A 12,356-nucleotide genomic window follows, 5' to 3' on the forward strand; every position below is an offset into this window, starting at 1 on the left:
ATGTGCAGGGATTGTGGGACCACGGCAGACACACAGGGGCTGTGGCATAACATGGGGTGCTGCTGGGAAACTGGGAGTCGATTTTAAATTTATTCATGGAACAGTGACTGGGGAGGAGAGAGCAAGGAGGGAGCGGGACTTGAAGCCCTAGGCAGGAAGATGGTGAAAAATACAGAGGTGTTGTGGTGGCAGAGTTAAAAGACAGGGGAGGGTTAGGAGGAGGGTAGGAGATGAAAATGCAAAGTAAAACGAAGGTAGGTGGAAGTAGCATGGATTGAGGAGAGACCGTGCTGCTCAGCAAGAAATTTGGGGGAAGAACAGGAAATTGGTGAGCCAGGCAGCATGGCAGCAGGGCACTTGATATACCCGATGTACATTTGAACCAGGAAGGAGCACAGCCACGTCACGAGTTTTTTTACTCGTCTGAAGACCGACCACTTTGACGGCAGGACAGAAAGCAAGCGTGACAGGACAGAAAGCTCCCTCTGAGCGGAGGAAACCCAGCCTTCGGATGGCACCTGGGGCCTCCCTGTCCTTCGCTGGGCTGGAGCGGGTGATGGGTGGGCGCTTCTGGCAGGAATACTGGAACAGTCTGCTGGCCTGGGAAAAGGGGAAGGTGAAATAATAATGATAATGGTAATAATAATGATGATAATGATAATGGTGATGATGATAATAATAATAGGAAGTGAAGGATGCAGTGCCTGCCCCGCAGTCCACAACAAACCGTTCCCAAAAACGTCCAAAACGAGCAACAACAAGCGACTTGGGAAGTGCACAGCGGTCTCAATTCTCCCTTTTTTAATGTTTCTTTTCATAAAAAGCCGGCGGACGGATGCTCTTCCCATGAGCCAGGCCGCGTTTGGTGGCTTCACCCGCGGGGCTGCCCCGAGCCCCTCACCCTCCACACCCCCGCACCGCCGGGCGCGGAGCCTTTTTCCACCCTCATCCCCGTGCCGTTAGGACCCCCCCTTTTTTTTTTTTTTTCCCTTTTTTTTTTTTTTTTTTTTTTTAAATTCTTTCCCTGGGAGGGCCTGGGCGGCGCCGAGCGCCCCGCCGGAGCCCTGCATTTCCTCTTCCTCCCGGAGCAGGGGAGGAAGGGGCCGGCGGCGCCCCCTCAGCCCCGCCGCCGCCGTTGCTGCGGCAGCGGGCGGAGAGGGAGGGAAGGGAAAGAGAAGGAAGGGAAAGGGAAGGGGAGGAAGGGAAGGAAGGGAAGGAAGGGAAGGAGGGACGGAGGGAGGCGGCGCCAGGGGCCGGCGGGGCCCGGAGTCACCGTGTCACGGCGCCCGGGAAGCCGCCGCCGCCGGATCCGCCCCCCGCAGGGCGAGCGAGGGAGGGAGAGAGGAAGAGGAGGAGGAGGAGGAAGAGGAGGGGGAGGAGGGGGCCGGCTGCTCGCCGCCTCTCGTATTTTGGCCTCCTTTCGGCCCCTCTCCTCTCGCCCCGGGGCTCTGTGCGTGCAGCAGGAGCAGCGGCAGCGGCGGGGGGTGGCCAGGCCGCAGCGGCGCTCCGAGCAGCCCCGCCACGGGCCCGGGCTGGCCGCCTCCGGACTAGGATGTCCCGGCATGAAGGTGAGGGGGGCGGCGGGGCCCGGCTCGGCTCGGCTCGGCTCGGCTCGGCACGGCCTGGCCGCCCATCATGGCGCCGCCGCCGCCCCGAGGGGGCCCGCGGAGCTCGGCGGCGGAAGGGAGGCCCCGGCCCCGGCCCCGGCCCCGGCCCGGTGGTGGCGGTGGCGGTGGCGGAGGGCGGCGGCCCGGCCCGGCCCGGCCCGGCCGCGCTCTGCAGTGTCATGGGCGGCGGGGAGCAAGGGGAGGGGGGGGGGGGGGGGAACCGGCACGGCCCCGGCCCGCGGTGCCGACGTGTCCCGGGGGGGAGCTGGGGGAGAGAGGGGGGCACCGCGGGTTGGTTTAGGAATTAATTAATTTGGTTTTTTTTTGGTGCGTGTGGGGGGGGGTGAAAAAGCCATCGGGGGGACTGGAGCTGAAGGAGGGTGGTTGTGTGGTGGCAGGAGAACACCCCCCCGTCCTCTCCCCATTTCCCCATTATTATTATTATTATTATTATTATTTTTTTAAATTTTTATCCCCAGCCTTTCTCGCAGCAGGTACGGGCGTAGCGTGGAAGCGCGCCGCGAAAGCCGGGGTCACCTGGACACACACACAAAAAAATAAAAATAATAATAATTAAAAAAAAAAAAATCTGCAACTTTCTGCCATGTTAGGAACTTAAGCCCGGCACCTGTCTCCATTTTCTCTCTTATCTCCTGCGGCGGCCTTATCCTTATTCCCCGCTCCTGGGAATGTGTTTTGGCAGGCTGGCGGTGGCGGTGGGCAGCGGGGCCTGGCCTCCAGCTGGAGGCACGCTGCTGGGCAGCAGCGCGGGGGAGGCTCTGGGTGCAGGGCCCGCACGGGGCTCGCAGGCCCCTTGTTCACACGAGTTAGGCAGGGTTGTTTACCCAGCACTTGCCTTGCGAAGAATCCACGAGCCCGCTCGTATTGGCTGGAGTTAAAATTTAGTGTGGGTGCCAAGCTCGTGCCCCCTTTCCTCCCACCCTCCTCCCTGCCACCTCTTTTCCCAAGGGGGCAGAGATGGAGATGCTGGGTTTGTGCGTGACTGAAGATGCAGTTGCTGAAAAATAGTGGTTGTAACGAGGGGTTGATCTCAAGAGTTTTCGTTAGTGACTTTGTGTGATGATGAGCTCTGTAAGTCTGTCTGTAATGCTCGTATCCGTGATACTCTTTCTGAAGTACTGTAGTAAGATGCAAACTTTTCTAGACTGAACAGGTAAAAATTAATGAAGTGATACCGTGTGTTGTTCTCATGCTTTTCAGAGATAAGTGCATAGACATTGTGTTTTTTTTGTTTGCTTTTTTTTTTTTTTTTTTTTTTTTTAAGCTTGTGGTATTTGCTGTGGTACTTCAGTGTCTTTTTTAAAAAGTCCTGGAAAAAAAAAAAGTTAGAAATTTAGAAAGTCAGAAAGTCCTGACCAGCCTTACTGTTAAGACAGGGAAAATCTGAAAGTAAGGGGTTTCCTTCCAAGTACTTTTCTGATGGAGGCTATCTCGTCAATTTCCCTAGTGGGCGGCAGTTTCTGTTTGTAGCAGTGATAGTTACATCCCTGTGCTTGGGTATTGGCTTGTTGGTATTTAGGAGTGATTTTTTAACAAAACCAAGCTTAGTATTTTCTTTCTGAAGCAGATTCTTCAGTGTTTGGTCTCCTCTCTAGCTGTGCTTACTTTGAAAACCTGAAATAATTTTCTTTCTTTCCTTGTAAGTGAAGTGGTTGGCGAGCGTGAGTTCTGGTCATTTCATGTTGTGGATGTAGACTCTTTGAGTGTGTTCGTGTGTGTGCACGTGCATGACTGAAACCAGGAGAGTACCATGAAATTGAAAAGGGCATGTATCGCTGCACCTTTGTGACAGATTTTTATAAAAATCTAGCGTAATTTCTCACTGCTTCTCCTTTTCCTTCATATTTTAGATCTTTTGTTTTAGTCAACTTTACTTATGGGGTTAGAATAATTCCTCTTAAGGTAGCAGGCATGCTTGTCCAACTTTCTGGAAAAGAGGCTTAGAAACTTGATTTTGTTACATATACAGAAATCCTTAGAAGTGAAATACTCACAAAAAAGTACTTCTTGCTGCAGGTCTATGTAGTGTCATTGGTAGCTGACAATTTTGATCCAGTGCGACTTAGTTGGGAGGACGCGTCTTGGAACAATATGGTGCAAGGGAGAAAAGCAAGTTTTCATAAGTGACACCTTCTCCGTGTGTTCCCTTTAAAATGACCCACCCTCAAAGTTACAAACAGGGTTTATTGATTGCTCCTGACAGAATCTGGAGCACTGTACCAGTTGTATGATGGGAGGGGATGTCTCTGGTAGGGTAAATGCTAGAGAAGTTGATATCCCGAAGTCTTGGGATCCTAAAGAGGGCATAAAAACATCAGATGGAGATTTAAGCTTACACTTTGTTATGATTTCTCGACTGTCTTCTTTGGTGTAATCGTCTATAAAAATGCAGTTTTTACAAAAACTGCACTTTTACTTACATTTTTTGTTGTTGTTGTTTCTTTATTAACTATTTTCTTAGCCTTCAGAAAAAAAAAAAAAATCAGACCACAGTCTCCCCTTTCCACTGTGTTTGCTTTTCACAGGTGAGCTCTGGGCTCATGTTTCTCCCTACTTCAGGAAAGTAGGCCCAAGTATGACATGATTTATTGTTCCTCTTTCTTGAAACGTTCATTCTGTGTTCCAGAGGCTTTGTGGCAATACTGTCAAGAGTAGCTGTTAGCGTTTATCCACCTTTTGCTAATGCTACTTATTTCTATTTTTTTTTTTTTAAACCATCCCTGTTCTATGACTTGGTGTTAGGCAACTGGTTATTCCCTCTCCTGGTTTTGTTGAACGCAACGTGAGGTCACCCTCTGCTCTTGGACTTCTTGTCATTCCCTTTACAGGAGTGATCCACTGTGTTTCTCTGGGTTAGTCCCTGTGTCTAGGAGTGAGTTGTGGTGCAATCCTTGGCAGCCTACAAGGAACAGACAGGTGAATTTTTATATTCTGGAAGGTATAGCAGAAGATATTTTGCATATTGTAAATCTTCTTTTGATGGGTGTGCGTTGAGTAATGACTCTTCCGTACAACAGTGCACCGCACACAGGACAGCATAAAACAGAATTATAACTTCCATAAATATCATTAGAAGACCTCCTATGCACATATCTTGTAAAACTAGGATGCCGCAGCGCTCCTGGTCGTACAAGGGGCTGGATTCTGTTTTCATGTTCCAGAGGGCTCCCGGCAACACTTGATCCTCCCTCCTGCACACTCTGTACCCCTCCTCCCTGACATCTTCCATAGTTTGTTTCCTATTTGCGTTTAGGGATGTATTCTTTAAGCTTCAAAAAGCTAGGAGCAGTACAAATGGCTTGTGGTGTGGTTTTTTTTGTGTGTGTTTTTTTGTTTTTTTTCTTCCTGGTGCCCATTTGTCAGCATTTCTTATGAATCAGCGGAGCTTTGCAAGGCAAGTAATCTCAGTTCCAAGTGAAGAAAAGTTACAAGTGGATGGTAATAAGGTAGGAAGGGAGGGCAGTGACTCTCAGGACCATGTGGAATTCTGAAAATGTTTCCTGCTGGCTTCATGCTCCTCTTGCTCAAGGGAGCTGAAGTTGCAAGTGCTGCTCTTTTTCCTTTTTGTTTTCCTTTTTTTTTTTTTTTTTTTCTTTTGATGTATGCATAAATGTCTTGCATATGGGTTCTTTATTTGTAATAAATAATTGTCAATTCTTTATTTGTAATGGGAGGGTAAATAAATGCATCCTAGAAGTCTCCAGAACTACGTGTGCCAACCATTTGAGAATGGTTAATGTCAGGGCAGCGTTAGTGGAAAGATTGGGAGTCTGGGCCAATGACATTTTCTGTATGGTCAGGATAAAAAACATATGTAAAATGTTATCCATAATATAAAGGTTTTGAAAACTAGAGTAACACTGATCCTCCAAATCATACAATATGCGTATCGTACTCGAGCTGTAGAGTGAAACTACAAATTTCTGTCAAGCCAAAATACCCTGTAGCAGCTGATATATAACTTTTAATATTTCATGTAGTGTCAGTTATACAGTTGCCACCAAATGCAAAATTAATGTACTTTTGCATGCAAAACTCTTAATCCAGGTAATGGAACTGCACAATTTTCATATAAAGTTCTCTAGGCACTGCGTTGATGGAGTGTTGCATTTAATAATGAAGAAATGTATCTGTGAGACCAGTTATAACCTGGTACAATACCTGAATGTGCACTGGCGTGATAATTTATCCAGTAAGAGTATGCCTAGGACACACAATATGTTAATGCTAAACCTGAACAGCTGCAAATGTGATTCAAAATATTGGATCATGGTAATTTGCTTTATTATTGAACTATTGTTTGTTTTCAGCAAGAAACTGAGTCATCATTTAATAATAATAAAAAAGAGCTGGGTACATCAGTGATATTTAACAGCCACAGTACTTTCGGGTTTTGAGGAAGCTACGCTTTCATTTAAGAAGGAAAAAGGTTTATGGATGATGGTTTATGAAGCACATTGCATGTGGACCTGCATGATGATATCCCTGCTGTGCATGTGAACAAGGTCCTCCAAAAATGGGTGTAGAGAGAGACCACTTCATCTCTTCTTGTGGCAAGAAGTAGTGTCATGGATCGTTCTTTGGGAGACAGCAAAAAAAAAAAAAAAAAAAAAAAAAAGATTTAAATGGTTGCTGTTGGAAGGTTGATGGTCAATACCTTAAGCAGAAAGATGGGTGTAGAACTGTGATACACCTGACATCACTGGGTGTGCGTGTGGGGAGAGGAGAATGTTTAAATAACTCCTGGTTACAAAGGCACATTGGAGGTAATGGTGACTAGCAGGGGCTCCGGGCAAGTGCACAGAGAGACACGCAAGTCCTGTGAGCAGCGCTGGGCAAATGAAATTCACACATCTTAAAAGAAAAGACTTTATTTAAATATTTTTTTAGGGATTTTGCCTATTTGCACTGCTGATACCATTTTAGAGAGTTGTTTGTGTTGCTATTCACAGATACGTCGTCGTTGTTGTTACTTCAGTTACTCTGTTTTTATGTTTGTTAAGCGCAGTGACTAATACAGAAAGTGTTAATACATTTGAGAAGCTGCTGGACACAGCAGCACCTTTGAAGCACTCCGTTGAGCCACCCAGGAGCTGGGATATGTCAGAATTTGGCTGCAGATGTCTCTAATTCAGGCTCCTGTGAGTATCTGCCTTGTGCAATTACGCAGCTGTGTATAATCTGCTCCGTGCTACCCCAGCCCCTGTTGGGATGCCGGGAGGGCTGCCGTGTGTCAGAGCACAGCCCCGTTTGGGTTTGGGACCATACAGGGAGCAGGCAGGTAGGGGTGTTGCCGAAAGGAAGGGTGGTCGAGGTGGTGACAGCAGAGTTTTGTTGCGGAAAGTTGGATCAACCCCACCTCCTTCCTCTGCTGCAGAGCTCACGTGGAGGGCTAGGCAAATCGCTGAAGAGAGAATACACAGGTGGCTGCTTGATGTTTGTTCCTTATTTTAGGAAGGCTCGACGTGGGCTTCAAGGGATCTGAGCTTTTACAGCTGCGGTTGTAGTAGCTAAGTGATCGGCTTTGAAAATGTGCCTGACTTCAGAAAATCACATGCTCTAGAAAAATGATCCTTTGGCATCTCAGATCCAGCAAGTAGATTTGGTAGGTTTGTGGTTTTAATCTGTGTCTTGTCTTCCATCAGTTCCAAGATGAGGAGAAAAAGTGGCTTAGAAGTGCTGTGAAACTAAATCTGCTGATATTTATGCTGCATGGAAATCTTGCTGCCTTTTCCCTGTGAGCACTTCTGTATCAGAAAATCCAAATTGTTAAAAGTGTACGGTCAGTGAAGGCTCAGACTGACCAGTGATGATAAAACGGGTATCTGGTCGTTCACTGAACACCATGGGCCCTGGTGCACTGAGCAAGGTGCTGTTTTTCTTGGAACATGTGTAATTGTGTAAGACTGCATTTCCTGTGGGTTTGGATCACAGATTGATACTAAGATGCCGATATTTTAATACCAGCAAGGGCTTGGGTTTCCATGTTTTTTGTTCTTGGAATCACTTAGCGGGCTAAATCCTCCACGCAGGATGCGCTCTTGCCTCTGCCAGATTTAGCCTAGATGGGCAGATTCGGTAGTGCTGCGTTCTGAAAGTGAAGTTGTAATGGAGAAGAGATTTACAAGCTTAACTAGAGGCAGAAATGTCAGTGCCCCGTACAGAAATGGCATTGTAAGGCACTGCGTGGCTTGGGTATACCCAGTTCAGAGAACTCGGAGTAATGTTAGCAACTCGGGACATGTGTGAGGAAGAATTACTGCGTGGAGAGAAATTGCAACGGTGTTTACCTCAGATGACTCGTCTCCTTTCTGTGTAAGAGCCTGTAATCCCTGTTTCCTAACATGAGAAGGAGATATTTAATATGTTCTAGAAGGTGATGAAAACTGAATAGAAGTGCTTTTTCATATAGTACGTAAAGAGATCGTGGAACTTTTTTTAGTGAAGGTTCTTGAGTCTGGATAACAAGTATCCAGAATATGCAACTAAAGTCTTGTTTTTTTATCTTAAACTTCACACATCAGGCCTTGTGACTATTTCAGACTTAAATGTGGCTGTGGAATATCTCAAGTCTGATGTCCCATTTGGTTCCTGTACCTTTCCCTGAAGCAACACCTGAGCATCTGGTTTGAACTTACTCCTATCATCGTTGTTTTTATGGTCTTTATGGTTATTCACGTCTTCATCCCTGCACAACATTATTATAAACTTTGACACAATGAAGTAGATCTTTTTTGAATTCAGTGCAGAGCACAGGGAAAAGCTCGGTAGCTTTACTGGCTGATAGTGCGTAAATCAAGGCTTCAGGTTAGAGTTGTTTAAAAAGTTTTATTTGTCTTAGGTTACTGACACTTACTAAGTTGAGGAATGAGGTCTGTCCCAAGTTAAAGTTGTGGGGAATTATCATATAAATGTCTTCAGCTTCAGTACAATTTTCTGATCACTCGCGATTCCTCTTAATCCGTATGTCTCTGAATAATATTTCAAAGTTGCGTCCAGGTGATCACTTGGTTTCTATCACTGGAAGTCATGCGTTCTCATTTGGAATTCATTTTAAAGTATGGGCTCATACTTTACTCATACTGGAGCCTCCGAAGTATTTGGAGAAAAATACATGTTACATGTTCTCAGAGTGTAGTTTGGGTGTTAGGGGGAGGTTGGATTTGTTTCATAAAATTTTATTATTTTTTTAATTTTAAAACATTTAAATATTTTTTTAGTCTTGATATATGATCTGGCTAAGTACCAGAATTCTCATTTTTACCACCTGTATGTCAACCCTGCAATGAGTTTCCTGAATGTATTAACTCTTTTCATCCTGATTGCTTCATTTGGAGCTTCTAGGAGACTTGCTTTTAAAGTTGCCCCCATTTGCAGCTGGAGACCTGGGTAAATCTTCTTAATCTTTATTATGATTAAAAAGGAAACCTGAACACAGGAAAGATTGATGTTTTCTTCTGTTTGCACATGCATTATAAGTTAGAGAGTTTGACTTTCCTGAAGGCACCAAGGAAGTCCTACTAAAATGAGGATTAGTGGTTCTGTACTCCACTTCAGTGAGATTTATAGGTCCAAATCCATTCTTAAGAGCTTTCGGCTCACTGGAACATTTAAGTGGCATACATTTACACTGTTTCCAGCTATTACTTCCTACAGTTTCCCTCTGATTTGTTTTTAATTTCAGTATTCATGTAGAATCTCACATTTTTATCAAAGTATTGCTCCAGATTTGATTTGAGGCATCCCAGTGTAATCACTGACAAAATGCAGCTGATGAAAGACATCAGTTAGGGAAAAAAAAAAGCGTAGATTTTTTTAAAACATCCTGCAAGATACGGATGAAGTAACAGCTGAAGTTTTAAAAAAATATATAAATCAGGATCATAACTCCATTTTTTTTCTTACCTCAGGTCAGATTTGGTCTTCCCCCATCACTTCTGCCATGTCCTGGTGCCAGATTCTTTTTGGGAGGCAATGTTTCTTGTCTTGACTGACAAGAGGTGCTGTCTCTGGTAGGATGAATTCTCTTCTTTGTTTTCCTTCCTTTTGGCTTTGAACTTTTATCTGTCACCTTATTTCTTAGTCATTGTTCTTTTTTCCCTTTGCTGTGCTGTCTCTCTCCTACTTTTGTTCCTAGAGAGGGCGATTTTCACAAAGATCTGTGGATGCTGTAGGCCCGTGTCAGAGGTGAATGCAACAGAAGTTTAATGCCTGCCTCTGTGAGCCTCTTTGAAAAACAGAGCTCTAATATTTCTTGGTAACACAAATAACCCTGGTCTATTTAAGAAAATAACTATTTCGAAAATGTTTCTAGGCAGTGGGTTCTCTGGCTATTGTAGATATGAACGTGTTTAGTTGTTTTCAGATGAGACCAGGCAGCTTCAGGAGTTAAAAAAAAAATAAAAAATATTTCCTTGTCAGGTAATGCCAAACCATTCTTACAGTATTTGTAAAGGATTTACTTCTACTTTTCAGTAACAGAGGATTGCAAGTGTGGGTGGTATGTATGGACTCACTTGTGTTAACTTACTGATACTAAAGCAGCCAGCGTTCTTGTCTGAGGGGTGTTGCTGTTGCTCTCTTGATCAGTTCTTTGAGAATATCAATATACATATCAGAATTGTGATTTTAAACCAATTTCTAAAGTTCTGCACCTCCACATACCAACTGAGTTGTTCTTCAGGTGCTTAATAATATAGCAGGAACCCAACGTCAGCTCCTGGAAGCACATAACTAGGTACGTGCCTGGAACGGTGGTAGGATTATTTGGAGGCATCCTGCATGTGGCTGTTTGGATAGCAGTGCTGTGAGCTCTTGAAGCTGTGATATTCTCTGGATACCTACCTCAAGTGTCCTTGCCCCAGCAGCAAATTTTCAAGGTCAGGAATGTACTAGGTTATAAACGTATAATGACTTCTGTGATTGTCAGCTTGTCTTTGCTTCCAGACAAGTAATTCTGACAAGGGATAGTGTTCAAATCTATGGCAGTGTATTTTTTGCATAACTTAACAGGGTTTTTTGTGTATCAGCAGCATGCTCAGAAATTCATGTTCACCTTAATGAATTTGAAATTGCCGGAGTCTGACTAAATAACTGTTTCTTGGTTGGACTTTCTTTTATGATAGTTAGAATGAAATTAGCTCTGAAGAAATCTGTGGTTTAGACACAAGGGCTTGTTTGTGTTTAGGGTCTTGTCACTTTCACTTAAACAAAGCGTTATTCCAGCTATTTGCATGTGCTTTTAAAATAGGTGGTAATGAGGAGATGTGCTTAACACAAATGGTGTTAAGTGTGCTTTATTACGTGTATGCAAAATTGCAAGCGGAGTTGTGGATTGTCACTGCAAGTGCAAAATGAACATAGTGAGAGGCAGCTTGTAGTTCACTGGTGAAATTGGGTCAACAAGAGCAGCTTCGCCGGCAGTAATGATGGTGGAGCGTAGGTCACGACTACACAAGCATGGCTTTACCACTGCGATCTGCAGAGTTCCTTTGGACTTTATCACCCTACTTTCCAAGACTAAATGTGAGTCCATTAGCACCTGAATTATTTTTAGTATTATTTTTTCATGTGTCCAGAGTCGTCCTTCTCCCTAAACCTGGCTGTGGAAATGAGCTAAGATGGAGAAGGAGCATTCAAGATGCCCTCCGAGAAAGATGACTGAACTTTGCAAAAGTGAACCGTAGAGATTGCACAGCTTCTGATGTTGTGCACGTAAGATGCTTGTTTTTCCAACCTAGATGTACATAAGACGGCTCACATGAAATTGATTTCATACCTGTCCCCCATAAGATGAGAATGCCAGCAAGTGTGGTTTGTTCTCGGACTATGCAGGTGGAAGAGTATGTTACTCCTGCTGTAAACAGCTACCAGGATTATTTGTTGTTTTGTATAGACTTGCGTTTGTTAATTACATTAATTAGATACCTTGCAGATGTAAGAAGACAGAGTGAAAACTATGCGGAGTGTCTTGGTACACGAGTATGTCAAATACATTTTCTAACACTTTTCTGCCTTGGTTATCTTCGATTTACATGTAAAGGTGAGCAGTTAATTTGCCCTCTTGGCTGCAGAAAGAAGGGATGCTGTGATCTTCTCCCCAGTTGTTTTGGCATAAGGCCTGCAAATTGCCAGCGAGGATCAGAGAGAACAGCAAGTTTTCCCTATTCTGGAAGATTTTCTTGGGGGGGGAAGGGAGGGGCTGAGAACAAAGCCTGAGATTTTGCTGTAGAAGAGTGGCTTTGTAAGTGAAGGATGTCCTTGGATTAATTGACGCTTACTGGCCCAACTTGGAGTGGTTTGCATCCCGAACTGCTGCCTGACATTTACTTAGAAGCAGAGGATCTGCAGGAAGCAAATTTTCAGGTTTAACTGATGATGTCACATGAAAAAAATACACATACAAGTGGAGGATTTTAATATTTTTTTGGAGGGGGTGGAGTTTGTAGTCTATTCTGGTACTATCCAGCTTTAAAGTGTTGGAGCTAGTTACTGTAACTCGGAGCTCAGTTAATATTTTGTTCCTGGAAGCATTAGGAATGCAAGGAGAGTGACCACAGAGCTGAAGAAGTGTGTTGTTGAGAATTACGTGCCAGAGTGCAGTTGTCTAGTCAAGAATAAAGTACTCCAGGCTGTTAGTTGGTCGAAGACGCCTGACTCTGGCTTTGAGGAATGCCATGATGTATTTATTGTTCCAGCGCTAATATTTCAGGTCAGCAGATGATGAAT

General features: G+C 44.6%; 1 protein-coding gene across 2 annotated transcripts in view; it reads left to right on the forward strand.

Moving 5' to 3' along the window:
- The first annotated feature begins 1,137 nt into the window (after positions 1–1,137).
- Positions 1,138–12,356, forward strand: part of KCMF1 (potassium channel modulatory factor 1) — a 48,534-nt gene continuing 37,315 nt past the window's right edge. Inside the window, exons 1-2 of one of the 2 annotated variants that reach the window (XM_084305428.1) lie at positions 1,164–1,568; positions 9,539–9,640. Coding sequence is in view for 1 of the 2 variants with exons in the window: in XM_084305427.1 (XP_084161553.1) it covers positions 1,553–1,568 (16 nt within the window). In the remaining variant the exon portion in view is untranslated. Of the gene's footprint in view, positions 1,569–9,538; positions 9,641–12,356 lie in introns of both variants that reach the window. The other variant, XM_084305427.1, reaches the window with a different exon arrangement.

Source organism: Netta rufina (assembly GCF_964035555.1).
Source record: "Netta rufina genome assembly, chromosome: Z".
Classification (NCBI taxonomy): Eukaryota; Metazoa; Chordata; class Aves; order Anseriformes; family Anatidae; genus Netta; species Netta rufina.